The sequence below is a fragment of the Aethalodelphis obliquidens genome, unplaced genomic scaffold (genome assembly GCF_003676395.1).
Source record: "Aethalodelphis obliquidens isolate GAN/ISIS:26980383/991018 unplaced genomic scaffold, ASM367639v1 scaffold49, whole genome shotgun sequence".
NCBI lineage: Eukaryota > Metazoa > Chordata > Mammalia > Artiodactyla > Delphinidae > Aethalodelphis > Aethalodelphis obliquidens.
Window position 1 is genome coordinate 2,163,769 of NW_020837993.1, and position 21,003 is coordinate 2,184,771.

Consider the following 21,003-nt stretch of genomic DNA (forward strand, 5'->3'; position numbering starts at 1 on the left):
CTTTCATGTTACAATAAATGCAGGGTGGAGGTGTCTCTGAGGGCAAAAATAGCAGACCCAGCCCCCTTCCATCCACCTTTGTTGTTTCTTGGCTTCTCACCAGCCAGTGAGTCAGTCAGCCACTCTTCACCTGGAGAATGAGAGTTTCTAATAAGAGAATGACATTTGCCGTCGGAAAATTCCCACAAGTTAGTTCCCCTCTCAGGTTGTTCTTGAGGATGGTCAAGACAATACTGCTATAGGGTCTGGATGGATAGATATCCAAAGGGGAAAAGAATGAGCAAAAAATGCTCCTGAGAAAAAAATGAAGCATCCATCACAGAGCTGTAGTTCCCCAAACTAAAAAGGAACTCAACTTTCCCTGGACTGAAATGGTTACTGAAAATGTGAAGGACCTCCCTGGTGGTCCAGGGTTTAAGACTCCATGCTTCCACTGCAGTGGGCGCAGGTTCAATCCCTGTTCGGGGAACTAGGATCCTGCATGCCACAGAGCATGGCCAAAAAAACAAACAAAAATTTAAAAAAGATTAAAAAAAACAAAATGTGAGGTGATGGGGGAAATGTGGAGGAAATAGAAAATGTAACAAAATGATGATGGTCTTTAATAAGCTGTGTGTTTGATTGTGTGCATTTCTGGGGAATTTCCCAGCGATAGCAGACCCTAAGGAGGGGGGACATTCTGAAACTGTGGGGTGAAGACCTGGGATCTCCTCCTTGAGTAACCACTTACCATGGGGCCTCAGGCTGGTTATTTACCCTTAGTGAAGCTTACCTTGGCCATCTGCAAAATGGAGATAATGACAAGTACATGGAGACCCATGACAGCAAAGGCAGCACTTGTGCCAAAAGCAGGAAGCAGGCCTGAGCTGGAGAATGGCTGAGCCTTGGTAAAGGTAGAACTACTCTCCCTTCTAGGTTTTTCATCCACCTCCACTAGGGTTTAAGGAAACAATGCTCCCCACCCCAAGGCTTTTTCTTCCTTCTGAATTGTTCTCTAGTTCTGCGTAAATTCAGTATCTTTTCTCAGTTCAAATCCAAAAGCACACACGTGCACACACACACACACACACACACACACACACACACACACCGTTCCTGAAGAGTACACCGTTCCTGAAGAGTACACAAACTAAAGAAAATATGACTTCTCAATTCTTTACTTGGAAGTTGCATATTCAAAGGCTCTGCTAATCAAAGTACCTCTTGACATACGATGTGTGAAAGGATTTAACTAGGCTAAGTGCAATGATGCCAGAACACCATTAACCAATGGAGAGCAGTCTCACAAAGCACTAGAATCCACATCCTGGATGGATCTTGCCTACCAAACCTACCCCCAGACCTGCTCATCCGTTGCCTTCTATTCCAACCGGTTGGAGCCTGTATCCCATCTTCCTGGATTCTATTCACTCCTCACTTACTCTCTGCTCTGCAAACTTCAAAAGTCCAGGGTTCCTTTGACCTCTGGAATCCTACCGGTTAAGAAGGGCCTGGACTTTCTAATTCCTCAATGCCTCATCCACTGAGAGTCTCTGATGCTAGGATGAGCCATTTATCCTTTGGTAACAGCTCCCTTTTATCATGTTTCTTCCATTATGGCATCAATGACAATCTCTCAGAGAAATTCCCTTTTCACTGTCCCACTGAAAAGGGCAGAAAGTGACTCTGCTCTTGGTGACCTGCCAGCATTTTGGCTCTGAGGGCTCAGATCTCCAAGTGTAAAGTGCGCCTTCTCTCTTAGGACCATTGTGAGAAGGCACCTGCCCTCAATTCCCGGGAGACCAATAAAGCACACGCCAGGCCAATCTGGGTACTACTGAACCGGAAGTATATTTATCAAGAAGGTAAGGCTAAATGTTTCCAGGAAAATATCTTTTTTTACAAATGCTTTTGAAGAATAAATCAAACCAAATGAATCCTTCCAGGAGACTCTCTGGAGCCCAGACCCTAGGAAGGACTAAAAGTAATCAATAAACTGTTCTGAACAATCCCCTGGTCAGACTTTAGGCCAGACCACTGGGGAATCAGTCTCCAACAGGGGCTTTCTCCCAGGGCCCCGTAGCCATGCTCTTATCTCCTGGGGTTCTAAAATAAAAGTGAAGCGATAATCCTGCACAGTGGAAAGAAAGTCTTTCAGTGAACAAAACCTCCTTATGAGAGGTGAGTGGCAGCCACTGAGTCGAAAACTAGCCAAATCACAGCTAAATACAACTGCAAACTGAAGCTGGCCTGGTCCCTGGGAGGGAGGAAGTGGGTAAGACAATTGAAGTTCACCTGCAGGGAAGCTTGGAGGCAGGAGAGTCTTGAGCTGCTGGCTCATTTGCTATTTTCTTGTCCTAAAACAATGCGTCATATTTTGCGGTTCGAAGAAAGTTAAGTGGTTTATTTCTGATTTATAGGCATGTTTAATTGCATTTTGGAGGGTAGGTGATGTTCATATTGTGTGGGTTTTTTTTATTTTTATTCATTTATTTATTTATTTTTAAGAAACACAGCAATGGCCTGGGTTCAGGTATGTACTGAAACCTGCTAAACAAATTTTTGATTCTGCAGCCCATCTGGGACTATGTTCCCAGCACTGAGGGCCAAGACATGCAATCGCAGCTCTGTGCTGGGATCTGAGGGGTCTGGAGGTTCTGAATCTTCCCTCCCTCTTTCCTTCCTGCCACAGTGTCTGAAACATCCACCATGAAAATGCCTCCTTTGGGTTAGGAGAGGAAAATAAAATTCACTGTGAGCAAGAAGTGGGTAATACATTCATTTGTGGTCAATTTAGTGTGAGTTGCTTTAACAACTAAGCTAGCTTGCAATAGTGTGAGGACATAGAACAGGGAGGAGAGGAAGTTCTGGATCACAGAGGAGCCTGAAGAGTGATGCTGAATACCTGTTCTGATGACTGCATGAGCACATTTCTTGTGTGTATGGACCCAGGAATCAGAAAAAGAAAATCAGAAATCAGGCACCACTACTGACTGTGGTATTTAACCTCCCTGAGCCCCACTTACCTCATTTGTAAAAATGGAGAGTCCTGAATTCAGCCCCACTATGAAAGATACCAATCAGCTCCATAACCGATAACACATAAGACTTTCAGAGTACGTGCGAAATAGGTTGGAACTCTTCGTATATACTTAGAAGTAAAGGATAGTAGCATGGGAAGGGCACTAGCCTTTTCACTTTTTAGCTACATGACCTTAGATTAGTCCCAGGACCGGCTACTCAATGTGAGGGCCCATTGCAAAATGAAAATGCAAAGCCCCTCCTTCAAAACTTTTAAGATTTTCAAGTTGGTGACAGAAGAACATTAAACGAAGTTCAAGGCCCTTCTAAGCATGGGACCTGTGCAACTGTACAGCTGACACACCTATAATGACATCCCTCATTAGTCTTTTCTCCTCAGGATTCAGCTCAACGATTGTCACTTGCAAGTCAATTATGCCAAAAAGAAAATGAACAGCATTCATTTCACCACTATCTGGGTCCTCTCCATGCCTGCCCATCTTGAGATGAACAACTGCTGACATGTTGGTACACATTTAAGACAGAACACTGTAATGATGCATGAGAGGGAGGTAGAAGATAGGTGGGCCCCAGGCTGAACAGCTGCAACCAGTTGCCGGTTGAAACTTCGAGATAAGATACTAGCAGGAGCATCAGGTCTTGATTGGGTGAAAGACAAATCGACCACATTTTTTTCATTCTTGTGGTCAAGGGGATTTCCCAGCCTGCACATGCACAGAGAAGGTCCTCAGTCTAGCGAAGGGGTCAAAGGGAGAAAGAAACATCAGTCCACAACATCCCCTGTCAAACCCCCCAGAAACCTTCATGCTGGAATCCATCTTGGCTGAGAGATGTGTATGCCACCAGGAAGGACCCTGAGTCAGGGCAAATATGGGCACAAGCAAGATGGTTGGCCAGAGACAACCAGAAGACTGCTCCCATATAAGCAATCTAAGTCACCTTTATTGGGAACAACTCACTCTGCGAGTTTGCCCATGTGGTTTGCTTCTAATAAATGCTTTATCTGTTTCACAATCTTGGTCTCTTTACTCAATTATTTCTTCAAAGATGACAAGAACCGAGGTCCTGCTTCCAGCCATCTCACCACCACCACCCAGAATCACCACACCAGAATCAAGAGTACACATTTATTATTACCAATCTTAGACCATAAGCAGAAACCAGCCTCCTCTGATTCACAAGAAGGTGTGCTAAGAGATATCTTTTCTTTTTTTTAACTGACCTATTTTGGAGTGCCAAATTATTTAGGGGCTTTTACTGTGTTTCAAGTCCTCTCCTTATAGTAAGAATGATCTCTGTGGTTATAATATCAACAAAAGCACCACTGTCAGCGTAAATAAAAATGCAAAAACAGAGGCAGCTCCATGTCATAATTACACATTGGGTACCACTCAGCTCCTATTCAGAAACTGAGCCTGAACAATGAAGACATACATAGATCTACTTTCTTAAATAAATTATTGTTCTATGAAGGTTACCCTGGAAGGATTACTGTCTCTAACTTCCAAGAACTTCTCATTTGCAAGGGAAGGACTTGGCAACTGTTACAAAAGTTGCTCTCAAAAGCATAAAACACGTAAGAGAATTTTTAGAAAATCCAATATCATTCATTAAAGCATTTTAAGGCCTTATTAATTCAGATAGGATAATCGGTTGTTGATTAGCCAGATAGTTAAGCATTCATTGTCATATGCTGATGAACTGTGAGAAAGTACATTTCCTATCCACCAAAGATTCACCTAATGCAGTTAGCACTTCATCAGGCAAGGCTGCATCTGGATAAATTAGCTAGATCTTTATTCCCCAGTCTTTTCTTTCATCTCCCAAACTTTTCCTTAATGAAATCTATTCCTTATTCTGCTTGGTCGAACACTATATCAGGAGCCAACTTTAAAAGGTGGCTAGCAGGGGGACCTTCAACATGGCGGAGTAAGATGCAGAGATCACCATCCTCCCCACAAATACATCAGAAATACATCTACATGTGGAACAGGTCCTACAGAATACCTACTGAACGCTGGCAGAAGACCTCAGACTTCACAAAAGGCAAGAAAATCCTCATGTACCTCGGTAGGGCAAAAGAAAAAACAGAGACAAAAGAATAGGGACGGGACCTACACCTCTGGGAGAGAGCTAGAAGGAGGAAAAGTTTCCACACACTAGGAAGCCCCTTCACAGGCGGAGACAGAGGGTGGCAGTGGGGGGAAGCTTCGGAGCCATGGAAGAGAGCACAGCAACAGGGGTTCAGAGAGCAAAGTGGAGAGATTCCCACACAGATTGGTGCCGACCAGCACTCACCAGTCTGAGAGGCTTGTCTGCTCACCCGCTGGGGTGGGTGGGGGCTGGGAGCTGAGGCTCAGTCTTCGGAGGTCAGATCCCAGGGAGAGGACTGGGGTTGGCTGGGTGAACACAGCCTGAAGGGGGCTAGTGCGCCACAGCTAGCCAGGAGGGAGTCCAGGAAAAAGCCTGGAACTGCCTAAGAGGCAAGAGACCATTGTTTCGGGGTGCACAAGGACAGGGGATTCCTACCCTGTCTGCCCACAGAAGGCAGAGCACCACCTAAATGAGATCCAGAGGTGGGCACAAGCCGTGGCTATCAGCTCAGACCCCAGAGACGGGCATGAAATGCTAACACTGCTGCTGCAGCCACCAAGAATCCTGTGTGCAAGCACAGGTCACTATCCACACACCCCCACCCCATGCCAGGAGCCTGTGCAGCCCGCCACTGCCAAGGTCCCATGATCAAGGGACAACTTCCACAGGAGAACACACACTGTGCCTCAGGCAGCTCCAACGCCACGCTGGCCTCTGTTGCCACATCATACTGGCCTCTGTTGCCACAGGCTCGCCCCACATAACCATTATAAATATCATACTCCTCCTTCACCTGGGCATGAGTGAGCCAGAGCCCCCTAGTCAGCCGCTGTTTTAATCCCATCCTGTATGGGTGGGAATAGATGCCTGAGGGTGACCTACATGCAGAGGTTGGGCCAAAACCAAAGCTGAACTACAGGAGCTGTGTGAACAAAGAAGAGAAAGGGAAATTTCTCTGTGCAGCCTTAGAAGCAGCGGATTAAATCCCCACCATCAACTTGATATACTCTGCATCTGTGGAAGACCTGAATGGACAACAAATCATCCCAAACTTGAGGCAGCAGACTTTGGGAACAACTGCAGACTTGGGGTCTGCTGTCTATGACTGATTTGTTCCTGGTTTTTATGTTTATCTTACTATAGTTTTCAGCGCTTGTTATCACTGGTGGATCTGTTTATTGGTTTGGCTGCTCTCTCCTTTTTTAAATTTTTATTATTTTTTTTATTTTAATAATTTTTTTTCTTTTTTTCTCCCTTTCCTTCCGAGCCGTGTGGCTGACAGGGTTTTGGTGCTCTGGTTTCATGTCAGGCCTGAGCCTCTAAGGTGGGAGAGCGGAGTACAGTACATTGGACTACCAGAGACATCCCAGCCCCATGAAATATCAATCCACGAAAGCTCTTCCAGAGATCTCCATCTCAATGCTAAGACCCAGCTCCACCCAAATGCCAGCAAATTACAGTGCTGGACACCCCATGACACTCAATTAGCAAGACAGGAACACAAGCCCAGCCATTAGCAAAGATGCAGCCTAAAATCATACTAAGTTCACAGACACCCCAAAACACATCACAAGATGTGGCCCTGCCCACCAGAAAAACAAGATCCAGCCCCACCAACCAGAACACAGGCATCAGTCCCCTCCACCAGGAAGCCTACACAAGCCACTGAACCAACCTCACCCACTGGGGTCAGACACAGAAAACAACGGAAACTAAGACCCTGCAGCCTGCAAAAAGGAGACCACAAACACAGTAAATTAAACAAAATGACAAGACAAGGAAATATGCAGCAGATGAAGGACCAAGGGAAAAACCCACCAGAACAAACAAATGAAGAGGAAATAGGCAGCCTACCTGAAAAAGAATTCAGAGTAATGATAGTAAAAAGCATACAAAATCTTGGAAACAGAATGCAGAAAATACAAGAAATGTTTAACAAGGACCTAGAAGAACTAAAGAGCAAATAAAAAATGATGAACAACACAATAAATGAAATAAAAAATTCTCTAGAAGGAATTAATAGCAGAATAACTGAGGAAGAAGAACGGATAAGTGATGTGGAAGATAAAATAGTGGAAATAGCCACTGCAGAGCAGAATAAAGAAAAAAGAATGAAAAGAATTGACGACAGTCTCAGAGACCTCTGGGACAACATTAAACATACCAACATTCAAATTTTGGGGTCCCAGAAAAAGAACACAAAAAGAAAGAGTCTGAGAAAATATTTGAAGAGATTATAGTTGAAAACTTCCCTAACACGGGAAAGGAAATAGTCAACCAAGTCCAAGAAGCGCAGAGAGTCCCATACAGGATAAATCCAAGGAGAAACATGCCAAGACACATATTAATCAAGCTATCAAAAATTAAATACAAAGAAAAAATATTAAAAGCAGCAAGGGAACAGCAACAAATAACATACAAGAGAATCCCCATAAGGTTAACAGCTGATCCTTCAGCAGAAACTCTGCAAGCCAGAAGGGAGTGACAGGACATACTTAAAGTGATGAAAGGGAAAAACCTACAACCAAGATTATCCTACCCAGCAAGGATGTCATTCAGATTCAACAGACAAATTAAAACCTTTACAGACAAGCAAAAGTTAGGAGAACTCAGCACCACCAAACCAGGTTTACAACAAATACTCAAGGAACTTCTCTAGGCAGGAAACACAAGAGAAGGAAGAGACCTACAAAAACAAACCCAAAACAATTAAGAAAATCATAATACTAACGTACATATCGATAATTACCTTAAATGTAAAAGGATTAAATGCTCCAATCAAAAGACACAGACTGGCTGATACAAAAACAAGACCCATATATATGCTGCCTACAAGAGACCCACTTCAGAGCTAGGGACACATACAGACTGAAGGTGAGGGGATGGAAAAAGATATTCCATGAAAATGGAAATCAAAAGAAACCTGGAGTAGCAATTCTCATATCAGACAAAAGAGAGTTTAAAATAAAGACTATTAAAAGAGACAAAGAAGGACACTACAAAATGATCAAGGGATCAATCCAAGACGAAGATTTAACAATTGTAAAAATTTATGCACCCAACATAGGAGCACCTCAACATATAAGGCAAATGCTAACAGCCATAAAAGGGGACATTGACAGTAACACAATCATAGTAAGGGACTTTAACACCCCACTTTCACCAATGGACAGATCATCCAAAATGAAAATAACTAAGAAAAAACAAGCTTTAAATGATACATTAAACACGATGGACTTAATTGACATTTATAGGACATTCCATCCAAAAACAACAGAATACACATTCTTCTCAAGTGCTCATGGAACATTCTCCAGGATAGATCATATCTTGGGTCACAAATCAAGCGCTGGTAAATTTAAGAAAACTGAAATCATAGCAAATATCTTTTCCAAACACAACACCATGAGACTAGATATCAATTCCAGGAAAACATCTGTAAAAAATACAGACACATGGAGGCTAAACAGTATGCTACTTATTAACCAAGAGATTACTGAAGAAATCAAAGAGGAAATCAAAAAATACCAAGAAACAAACGACAATGAAAACATGACAACCCAAAACCTATGGGATACAGCAAAAGCAGTTCTAAGAGGGAAGTGTATAGCAGTACAATCCTACCTCAGGAAACAAGAAAAATCTGAAATAAATAATCTAACCTTACACCTAAGGCAATTAGAGAAAGAACAAAACAACCCCAAAGTTAGCAAAAGGAGAGAAATCATAAAGATCAGATCAGAAATAAATGAGAAAGAAATGAAGGAAACAACAGCAAAGTTCCATAAATCCCAAAGCTGGTTCTTTGAGAATATGAACAAAATTGATAAACCATTAGCCAGACTCATCAAGAAAAAAAGGGAGAAGACTCAAATCAACAGAATTAGAAATGAAAAAGGAGAACAACTGACACTGCAGAAATACAAAGGATCATGAGAGATTACTACAAGCAACTATATGCCAATAAAATGGACAACCTGGAAGAAATGGACAAATTCTTAGAAAAGAACAACCTTCCAACTGAACCAGGAAGAAACAGAAAATATAAATAGATCAATCACAAGCAGTGAAATGGAAACTGGGATTAAAAATTTTCCAACAAAAAAAAGAACAGGTCCAGAGGCTTCACAGGCAAATTCTATCAAACACTGAGAAAAGAGTTAACACCTATCCTTCTCAAACTCTTCCAAAATATAGCAGAGGGAGGAACACCCCAAACTCATCTATGAGGCCACCATCACCCTGACACCAAAACGGGACAAAGATGTCACTAAAAAGAAAACTACAGGCCAATATCACTGATGAATATAGATGTAAATATCCTCAACAAAATACTAGCAAATAGAATCCAACAGCACACTGAAAGGATCATACACCATGATCAAGTGGGGTTTATCCCAGGAATGCAAGGATTCTTCAATATGCAAATCAATCAATGTGATACACCATATTAATACACTAAAGGATAACAACCATGGGATCATCTCAATAGATGCAGAAAAAGCTTTTGACAAAAATCAACACCTATTTATGATAAAAGCTCTCCAGAAAGTAGGCATAGAGGGAACCTACCTCAACATAATACAGGCCATATATGACAATCCCACAGCCAACATTGTCCTCAATTGTGAAAAACTGAAACCATTTCCTCTAAAATCAGGAAGAAGACAAGGTTGCCCATTCTCACCTCTATTATTCAACTAGTTTTGGAAGTTTTAGCCACGGCAATCAGAGAAGAAAAAAAAAAGGAATCCAAATCATAAAAGAAGAAGTAAAATTGTCACTGTTTGCAGATGACATGATACTATACATAGAGAATCCTAAAGATGTTACCAGAAAACTACTAGAGCTAATCAATGAATTTGGTAAAGTAGCAGGATACAAAATAACTGCACAGAAATCTCTCTCATCCCTATACACTAATGATGAAAAATCTGACAGAGAAATTAAGGAAACACTCCCATTTACCACTGCAACAAAAAGAATAAAATACCTAGGAATAAAACTACCTAAGGAGACAAAAGACCTGTATGCAGAAAACTATAAGACACTGATGAAAGAAATTAAAGATGATACAAACAGATGGAGAGATATACCATGTTCTTGGATTGGAAGAATCAACATTGTGAAAAAGACTATACTACACAAAGCAATCTACAGATTCAATGCAATCCCTATCAAATTAGCAATGGCATTTTTTAGAGAACAAGAACAAAAAATTTCACAATTTGTATGGAAACACAAAAAACTCCGAATAGCCAAAGCAATCTTGAGAAAGAAAAACGGAGCTGGTGGAATCAGGCTTCCTGACTTCAGACTATACTACAAAGCTACAGGTATCAAGACAGTATGGTACTGGCACAAAAACAGAAATATAGATCAATGGAACAGGATAGAAATCCCAGAGATAAACCTACACACATATGGTCACCTTATCTTTGATAAAGGAGGCAAGAATATACAATGGACAAAAGACAGCCTCTTCAATAACTGGTGTTGGGAAAACTGTAAAAGAATGAAATTAGAACACTCCCTAACACGGATACAAAAATAAAGTCAAAATGGATTAAAGACCTAAATGTAAGGCCAGACACTGTAAAACTCTTAGAGGATTCCATAGGTAGAACACTGTGTGACATAAATCACAGCAAGATTCTTTTTGACCTGCCTCCTAGAGAAATTTAAATAAAGACAAAAATAAACAAATGGGACCTAATGAAACTTAAAAGTTTTTGCACAGCAAAGGAAACCATAAACTAGACGAAAAGACAACCCTCAGAATGGGAGAAAATATTTGCAAACGAAGCAACTGACAAAGGATTAATCTCCAAAATATGTAAGGAGCTCATGCAGCTCAATATCAAAAAACAAACAAGCCAATCCAAAAGTGGGCAGAAGATCTAAATAGACATTTCTCCAAAGAAGATATATAGATTGTCAACAAACACATGAAAGGATGCTCAACATCACTAATCATTAGAGAAATGCCAATCAAAACTACAATGAGGTATCACCTCACACAGGTCAGAATGGTCATCATCAAAAAATCTACAAACAATAAATGCTGGAGAGGGTGTGGAGAAAAGGGAACCCTCTTGCACTGTTGGTAGGAATATAAATTGATACAGCCACTGTGGAGAACAGTATGGAGGTTCCGTAAAAAACTAAAAATAGAACTACCATATGATCCAGCAATCCCACTACTGGGTATATACCCTGAGAATACCATAATTCAAAAAGAGACATGTACCACAATGTTCATTGCAGCACTATTTACAACAGCCAGGACATGGAAGCAACCTAAGTGTCCATCAACATATGAATGGATAAAGAAGATGTGGTACATATATACAATGGAATATTACTCATCCATAAAAGGAAACAAAATTGCACTATTTGTAGTGAGGTGGATGGACTGAGAGTCTGTCATACAGAGTGAAGTAAGCCAGAAAGAGAAAAACAAGTACCGTATGCTAATACATATATCTGGAATCAAAAAAAAAAAAAAAAAAAAAAAACCATGGTTCTGATGAACCTAGGGGCAGGACAGGAATAAAGACACAGACGTAGAGAATGGACTTGAGGACACGGGGAGGGGGAAGGGTAAGCTGGGACGATGTGAGAGAGTAGCATTGTCATATATACACTACGAAATGTAAAATAGATAGCTAGTGGGAACCAGCTGCATAGCACAGGATGATCAGCTCTGTGCTTTGGGACCACCTAGAGGGGTGGGATAGGGAGGGTGGGGTGAGATGCAAGTGGGAAGGTATATGGTGATATATGTATACATATAGCTGATTCACTTTGTTATACAGCAGAAACTAACACAACATTGTAAAGCAATTTTACCCCAATAAAGATATTTAAAAAAAAGAAAAAGCTGGTTGGTTACAAGCAAATCACATTTGTGCTCAGGACTCTAATATTAAATGGGCATTCATGTGTCTCTGAGAGTGTGTCTGTGTGTGTGTGTATGCCTGTGTGTTTTGGTTTGGTTTTACAGTTCTTGGCTAGAGCCTCCTCCACACTGTCAGCTCTTCTGATCCAAACTGTAACCCAAGTCATCAAGGGAATTCTTCAGCCAGTGCTCCAACCCTCAACTGCCTTCCTTTCCTAACCTTGACTGACCGTGAGTGTAGTATAACGAGAGTAAGCATTGTGAGAAAAGTCCCTGGATTAGAAGTCGCAAAATGTGATTCATTTTCCAGTCCTGGTTCTGTTTTAGCAGAAGTGACCGTCACTTGTAAACTGCTCTCAATTCCAACAAGTCATTTCATCTTTCTGACAATTTGCAATTTATTGTTTTCTCCCTTTGATAACAGAGCAACATGAATATTTACCCTTTTGTCATATCAAGAAGAGTTGGGTTTCTATAAAGGTAGACCAGTCCCCAACACTTTATGGAGCTTCTGATCTCCAAGGGACAGAGTGCTTCCAAGACTCTGAAGACCCCCACCCTCACCACCAAATCTTCAAAGAAGAGGGTCTGCCGTTTACTCACGGAGCTGCTCCAGGTGGCCAGCGCTGTTAGACTCGGGCATGGCAGTGATGGTCACCAATGGACATGAATTCCCTCCTAGCGTCTGGCAGAGAACCTCCTGACGGAAGTAGACCTGCTTGGGGTTCACGCTTTTTTCCAGAACGTCAAGGTGAGTCTGGAGCAGAGATGAAACAGAAGTGTATATTAAAATTTTTTGATAATAACAATAGGTGAAAGCAGCAACAAAGCTTATATTCATCTAACTCCTTATAGTTTAGAAGTAGTTTTTGGGGTTTTTTTTGCGGCACATGGGCTTCTCAATGTTGCAGCCCCTCCCATTGCGGAGCACAGGCTCCGGACGCGCAGGCTCAGCGGCCATGGCTCACGGGCCTAGCCACTCCGCGGCATGTGGGATCTTCCCGGACCAGGGCACGAACCCATGTCCCCTGCATCAGCAGGCGGACTCTCAACCACTGTGCCACCAGGGAAGCCCCTAGAAGTATTTTTGTTAACCTAATCTGCCTGACCGTGGGCATTAAGTGATTTAAAAGGGGTGCTCTTCCTACTCCCCGGAAGAAGTTCAGCGAGGCTGAACAGGAAGCATCATGCCTGCCTGTGTCTGCACACTAGAATATCTGTTTTCAAGTTGCACTGAAAGCAAAAGAGCAGGGGAAGACAACATCCTTCCCATGACAGTTGCATGTAAAGAATGCTGTTACCATGAAGACAGAGTACATGCAGGACACTCGGGAACATGAGACAGAGCTTCAGCAGTGCAGATTACTTTAGAATCAAGCAATATAAGGAGAGTTAGGAGCATATTGAAGGAAAATAGAAAGCAACTGATCCAGGGAGAATGCTAAGCGAAGAGAACCACTAACTGGTAGCAACTGATTGGCCCTACCCTACCTTCCCATTTAAACACTCATTTAAAATGCAGAAAGATACCTAAATGGGGTAACCATTGAAAATAGGGTTCTTGGTCAACAATCTTTAAGACCTCTGAAGATACTTTCAATAACCCAAACAGTGGAATTAGTCATAAAGATGTTAAGAGACTGCCTCACAACCACACTGCATACCCTAACAACAGGGACACGGTGACTTCAGTAACCAGTGAAAGGGAAGCGGTCCTTCTCCAACACAAGAACGTCAGTGCACACAATCGTCCTTCCAGCTAAAGATCAAATAGGTATTAACACATTCAAATAGGTATTAAGAGGGCCGAGGAAAAACTGCCCACCTTGTTATTTAACAAATAACATGTCTGCTAGACAAATGAAACAAACATGACTCCTATGAAAATATTTATAAAAGATTCATAATATATCTTATGAAACATGGAGTAATGCCTTCAAAAGGTAGAGGAAGTGCTTATGTGTGAAAAAGATTTACTACAGAGGTGCTAGGCAGAATAATGGCTCCCCCAAAGATGTCCATGCCCTAATCTTCAGACCCTGTCAATATGTTACCTTACATGGCAAAAGGGACTTCACAGGTATGTTTAAGACTGAGGTCTATTTGAGGTGGCCGGATTATCCTGCATTAACCAGTTGGGGCCAATCTAATCAAAAGTACTTAAAAGCAGAGACCATTCCCCAGCCACAAAGGACCAGAACCACATGCAAAGGACTCAGCCTGCCATGCTGGGGGGTAAAGGGGTAAAAAGTTGAGGAATGCGGTGTCCTCTAAAAGCTGGAAAAGCCAAGGAAATAGATTCTCCTCCACCATCCTCCAGAAGGAACACAGCCCCAATACCTTGATTTTTGCCCAGTGATTTTTATCCATGTTGAACTTCTCACCGAAAGAGCTGTAAGTTAATTTTTTTAATTGTTTAAGCTACCAAATTTGTGATAATTTGTTACCGCAGCAATAGAAAACCAATACACTGGGAAATAAGAGAAAGAATTTCCTAAGTTAAGTAAAAATCTTAGCATCTGGGGAGGAATAGACTAAAATCTACTTGTACTCTATGGAAACATTTGACTTACAAGGAAAACGAAAAAGTTCCAAGGAAAGAAAAGATTACCAGATGATTCTGTGGCCTTTCCTATAGCTTCAGGGATACCTGAAAATTTGACCCTGAATCATATCCTCCTTGCAACTGAGACCCCAAATCATCTGCCTCCACAAAGCCTGTTTCCTAGATTAATATGAATTTATTATTCCCTGTCTGCATCAACACAAGTTTCATGTCCTAGGAAACTCTTGCCCAGGAAAATAGAAATTACAAATAAATTTATTTTTCATAAATTTATTATTTTTCAGGAACATCTCATCAACTCTTCAATAGAAGGTATCAATGACTTGATCCAAGACCCTTTGAACCCCTCTCCTCAAGTTTCTTGCCTTACTGTCCACCAATCTTTAACCATTATATCATGATCTTTACCCAATGCTAATCAATCAAGCCCCTTCATTAAAATACCTGAACTTAACAAAACTTTAAAGTCTTAATAAATACTCCAGCTTTGCCCTTCCCCCTTTGAGACACTATCAAGATTCTGTCACATTCTCCTTTATCAAATATATTAGTTTCCTATCACTTCTCTAACAAATTACCACAAATTTGGTGGATGAAGACAACACGAGTTTATTGTATTACAGTTCCACAGGTCAAAAGTCCAAAATGGGTTTTACTGTGCAAAACTCAAGGTCTTGGCATGACTGCGCTCCTTCTGGAGGCTCTATAAGGTAATTCATTTCCTTGCCTTTTCCAGCTTCTGGAGGTCAGCTGCTTTCCTTATCCCATGGTGTCTTCCTCCACATTCAAAGCCAGCAATCGCATCACTCCTACCCTGGCTTCCGTGGTCAAATCTCCTTCTCTGACTCTGACTCTTTTGTCTCACTCGTTCATGGCTAAGGACCCTTGTGATTACATTGGACCCAGTCTAATAGTTCAACATAATCTCCCCATCTCAAGAGGCTTAACTTAATCACATCTGCAAAGTCCTTTGTGCCACATAAAGTAACATCCTCACAGGTTCCAGGGATTAGAATATGAACATCTTGGGGTGGGCGGTGGGCATTATTCTATGTAACACACCAAGGTACGCAATACACTTAGGTCTGTGTTAGAAACAGGTTGTTCTGGTGGTATTTCTTGGAGCCCGCATTTGACACAATACTAAGAAAAGGAATTAGAAGGATCATGGCTACCCCAGGTTCAAGATGAGATTCAGCTAAGGCCCATTTATCTGACCAAACCTTTGTACTTCAGTCTTCTGATTGTCTGTCAAGTGCTAATGAATGCCATGCATTGTTGTGATGCACCAGCACTAGAGATTAGGTGGTAGTCTCACACCCCTGAGGAGACAAGGAGGCTAACTAATGGTATACACACAAACACAAAGGCCCTGCTTAGAGTTTGAAAGTACAGAGGACTATAATCGAGTAAACCTATAACCAGCCAAGGTTTTGCTCATGAGTTTCTGCTCATACATGCTCAGTTAGGCAAGAGCTCAGAAAACATATCATCCTTATCTTAATTGACAATAATAACTTGAAGACAAATTTCAGCTGCCCCAAATCAAACTAAAGAATGATATCAAAGGACAGTTCAGTTAAACAAGTTTTGTCCAAATGACCATTGGAAAACACAGTCACTACATAATACAAACATAAAAAATAATTTTTTAGGGAGAAAACACATATTATCAAATGTTAATCTCATCATCTGGTTCTAAAACGAAAGTAAAAAGAAATGTGTAAGTAAGGAATAAAGTAAAACAAAATACTAACTTTTCAACTTACATGAACATAATATTATTTAATTCTGGAAAATGGAAAGGCAGAATAGCAAGATGACTAGGACAGCAGGCTCTTGAGTCAGGCTGCCTGGGTTCCAAGTTTGGTTGCGGATTCTAGAAGAGTCGTGTGAATTCTGTACTTAACCTCTTTGTAACTCAGTTTTCTCATCTTTAAAATGTATATAAAATGGCATTACCTATGTCATTCTATGATTGCTATAATTTAGCGGTTTATTGTGTATGAGAAGTGCCTGTCATACAGGAAACACTCAATTTTAGCTGTTATTTTTGATGAGGAAATGTAGGTTAAAATTTTTTTTAAGAACTAAAAGGGAAACACTAGTAGAATTATAAACATTGTAGAAAAAAAATCAAAGAAAATATGGTCACTCCATGTTGCATAAAAGAGAAAGAAAGAAAGAGAGAAAGGGAAGGAAGGAAAGAAGGAAGGAAGGAAGGTAGGAAGGAAAGAAGGGAGGGATGGGGGAAGGGGGAGAGAAAAAAAGAAAGAAAAGCAGTGAAGCATGGAAAATAGCACAAAACCAAAATGACAGAAGTAACACCAAAAATTGTCTTGAGTATAAATAGGTTAAACAGCCTTATTAAATGACAAAAACTTTCAGATTAGTTTTTTCAAAATCCCACTGCCTATTGTATATAAAAGGAACTTTCAAAAAGAATTAAAAAAAGACCCATGATGTGTATGAAAAACACTCCTAAATTATCTTCTTCTTCTGTTTGCCTCCACTAAAATATTTTAAAAGAGAAATATTGAAACTAAATGGTTAAGTAAACATAAATTAAAGCAGGCCTGGCAATAGTGATATATGACAAAGTCATATTTAAGACCACGTGCATTAAATGGGATTTAAAAATCTTATTTCGATAAAGGGCACAATTCACAATGAACATAAAAAACTCATAACTCTTAAGAATCAAATAACACAGAATTGAAATGTACAGCCCAAAAATGGCAAAGGGAAATAATTGTACTAAGAGTGGGAGGCTTTAAAACAGTACCTCAGTCTTGAATAAATCAATTGCAAAAACAATGATACAGAGTATCTGAACAATATTGTTTTTTATAGATATATGTCAAGCTGTCTTTACAGAGAGCATCCTTTATTTTTTTCTCAAACATTCAGGGAACTATAACAAAAATTAATCATATGCAGGACTATAAAGAATATTCACTGAAAGTTTTTTAAAAAGCAGATATTATACAAGCCACATTTTCTGACAATAATTGAATGAAATTAGACTTAAGTAAAAATGGTTTTAAAAACAGGAAAAATAAAACCATTAAGGAATAGAAAAACATCCTCCTAAAAGAAGCTCATGAAAGAAATTCATATATTAGAAAGAAAATAAATATTAAATCAGTGTAATTAAAGCGCTGATGGAAGAAGTGTCCATCTGGAAACCCAGGAGAGAAGGCACAGGACAAGAATGAAAATGATCCCATCAGAATATCGGCCCGTCTCAGCCACGCTGGTAAAAGGAAATTCCAGCACCCTTATAAAGAGGCAAGATCACCCTGGATTTAGATGATACTCTGTGATCGTAAACAAATTATTTTAATCACTTTCACACATTTCTGGGTGAAAGTTGCTCCCAATATTAATTATTGAAATCTGAACTGAGTAGACTCTGCCTCACAATTACTATCAAGATACCAGGCCCCCAAACTACGAAATCAATACCCTTTCCTGAAGCATTTCCCAAAATGTAATCTTCAGGATGTTATTAAGTGCTGGGGTATAGAGGGGTGGAGATTCATAGACAAGGCACCTGGAATATGGTGAATTAAAGAAAATGAAAACATTTTCATGGCTGCAGAATTGTTCAGATTCTTTAACATGCCAATACACATTTTGAACTCTTAGAAGAAAAACTAGCAAACAGTGTTTCAAGAATTTATGTGACTCTTCAACCCTTTTTCTCTAAAGATCTCAGGATCATGGAGTGTTGTAGAATATGCTTTGGGAAACACTGTCTGCTGAATTGAGGGGTTTTGTTTTGTTTTGTTTGTTTGTTTTGTTCTTGCCATCAAAGCTATTTGTTTCACATTTTATTATGGCTACAAGATGTGGGGGAGATGGGGGAGAGATAGAGACCCTTCTCCAGAAAAGTACTGGCCATCATTCTGTGATATCACAGAAGTTACAAACAGGCCGTAGCTCTTCTTGCCAAATCTTGAAAAAAAATAAAATCTAGATTCTATAAATCAGATAAGGGAAGGAGGCTTGGAAGCAGTTTTGTCTGTAGAAGCCATCAAACACAATTAGATACAAAAGAAAAAAGTAAAAAAAAGAAAGAAAAACCATCTTTTGCCCACGTACATTGTCCTTTAAAACAGGAGTCCCCAACCCCAGGGCCATGGACCGCTACCAGTCTGTGGCCTGTTAGGAACCGGGCCACACAGCAGGAGGTGAGTGGCAGGGCGAGCCAGCGAAGCTTCATCTGTATTAAAACAGCTCCCCATCGCTTGCATTACAGCCTGAGCTCCACCTCCTGTCAGCATTGTGGTGAGCTGTATAATTATTTCATTATATATTACAATCTAATAATAATAGAAATAAAGTGCACAATAAATGTAACGTGCTTGAATCATCCCAAAACCATCCCCACGCCCCCAGCCCATTGAAAAATTGTTTTCCACGAAACTGGTCCCTGGCGCCAAAAAGGTTGGGGACCACTGCTTTAAAACACTGTCACGTTAACGGGCAATGCTGGAGGAAGCAAAGTTTGAAAGTTTTCTTCTCCTATGAGCTCTTTGTTAACTTTTTATTATGACATTTTTCATGATTACTAATATTACAATTCAACGAATGCCTAATATCTTTTAGCTTAAGCCCATTTTCTGTAATTGTTCATGCAGCCATCTCCCTGTGCCCCTCAATGAAATCTCTGTCCCTTTGACTATTCCACCTGTCAACGAATACATAACACCTCTGTGCTTAGTGCATCATTCTAGCTCCAGTCACACAGACAACTTCCGGAAGTAAACCAATTATAAACTTCTGTTGGTTTGCCTTTTGCGAAAATGCCTTTGTATTGTTCTCCTGAAGATGATTTTTAGGCGAACGCCCCCATCTCAGGTCCAGCAAGGCCATGTCTAATTGGATATTGTTGGGATCACTGATGAGAGAAGCAGGGGTTCTGAATGTGTGTGCCAACAACGAACCGTAATAACAGCCCTGGGGAAGCCACAGGGGTGGGTTTCTTTATAAAAATGGGAATGGGTTCAAGGCAATTATGGAAACCCCCAGAGAGGCTGTCTTAAAAGAAAATCCTACCTACCCATGAAAGACATCCAGCTGATAACTTAGCCTGCAGCCTCATTGGTGTCTCTCGGCAGGAGTCTTCTGCCCCTTCTGCTTTATCAGCTACTCCCTTAAAACTTCCATAAAAGGCTTCACTTGACCTCAGCAGGTTACCCTGCTGGTGGCTACTGAAAAAGTAAGAAGCACTATACACTCAAAAATCGTTCATTTCTCATTGTTATCCCCTAAACTGCTACACTCCCTGTCCCCCCTAATTCAGAAGAAAGCTCACCCCTAAGGAGATGGCCTATTTTATTTGCGTACTGCCTAGTTCTCAGTTGTCACTTAAATACACTCATCAGAGAATCGAAGGCTTCTCATCACAAGAGAAGAAATGACACCTTTAAGCTAAATAAAAAGAGAACATGCTGTAAGCAGGTTCTAATGAGCTTTCTCAAACTGCCCCAGTCTGCCAATACCATTCTCCCTAAGTTATATAGATTGACTTTGAGACTGAGAGAAGTGATTAGTCTCTAGATGTGTATTCACAGATTTGCTGATTAGTGACTTTAATACCCTTTTTCCACTAAAAATAAACCAAGTTATATTGCTGATGATTTGGAAAAGAGAGCAAAGAAAAAATAATTATAATCAACCACCCTAAGAAAACCATCAGTAGATTTTGTATTTATTTCTTTTTGGTCCTTTATTGGGATTTTTTTTTACATAATTTTAATTTTATTATGTATTGTGGAATGGGTATCTTCCAATCCATCCAACAGAGAAAATAATCACACATCATCATAAAAAAGAGAATAGGGACTTCGCTGGTTGTGCAGCAGTTAATAATCCACCTGCCAGTGCAGGGGACATGGGTTTGATCCCTGGTCCGGGAAGATCCCACATGTCGCAGAGCAACTAAGCGTGTGCACTACAACTACTGAGCATGCTCTCTAGAGCCCACGAGCCACAGCTACTGAAGCCCGCACGCCTAGAGCCCGTGCTCTGCAACAAGAGAAGCTACCGCAGTGAGAAGCCCGTGCACCACAATGAAGAGTAACCCCCGCTCGCTGCAACTAGAGAAAGCCTGTGCACAGCAACAAAGACCCAATGCAGCCAAAAATATAAATTAATAAAAATAAATTAATTAAAAAAAAGAGAGAATAAGCGTTCTAATAGTCACCACCTAATATTGTTTACTAGTTGTAGGCACTTGGCTAACACTTGTTATGTATCAAGTCGTGTAATCTTGATAACCCGTAGAATAACCACTTCAATGGTTCCAATTTTACAGATGTGAAAACTGAGGCTGAAAGAAGTTAAATAGCTTGCCCATGACTACATTGCAAGACAACACAGAGCTTAGACCCAAATCCAGGCCTGTCTGCTC

The 21,003-nt window shown here is 40.7% G+C and overlaps 1 protein-coding gene across 1 annotated transcript in view; it reads right to left on the reverse strand.

Moving 5' to 3' along the window:
- AGBL1 (AGBL carboxypeptidase 1) overlaps window positions 1-21,003 on the reverse strand; it is a gene marked incomplete at its 5' end in the record, with an annotated part of 506,902 nt that overhangs the window by 346,037 nt on the left and 139,862 nt on the right. Inside the window, one exon of the mRNA XM_027083140.1 lies at window positions 12,620-12,773. Within this exon, the coding sequence (XP_026938941.1) occupies window positions 12,620-12,773 (154 nt within the window). The remainder of the gene's footprint in view (window positions 1-12,619; window positions 12,774-21,003) is intronic.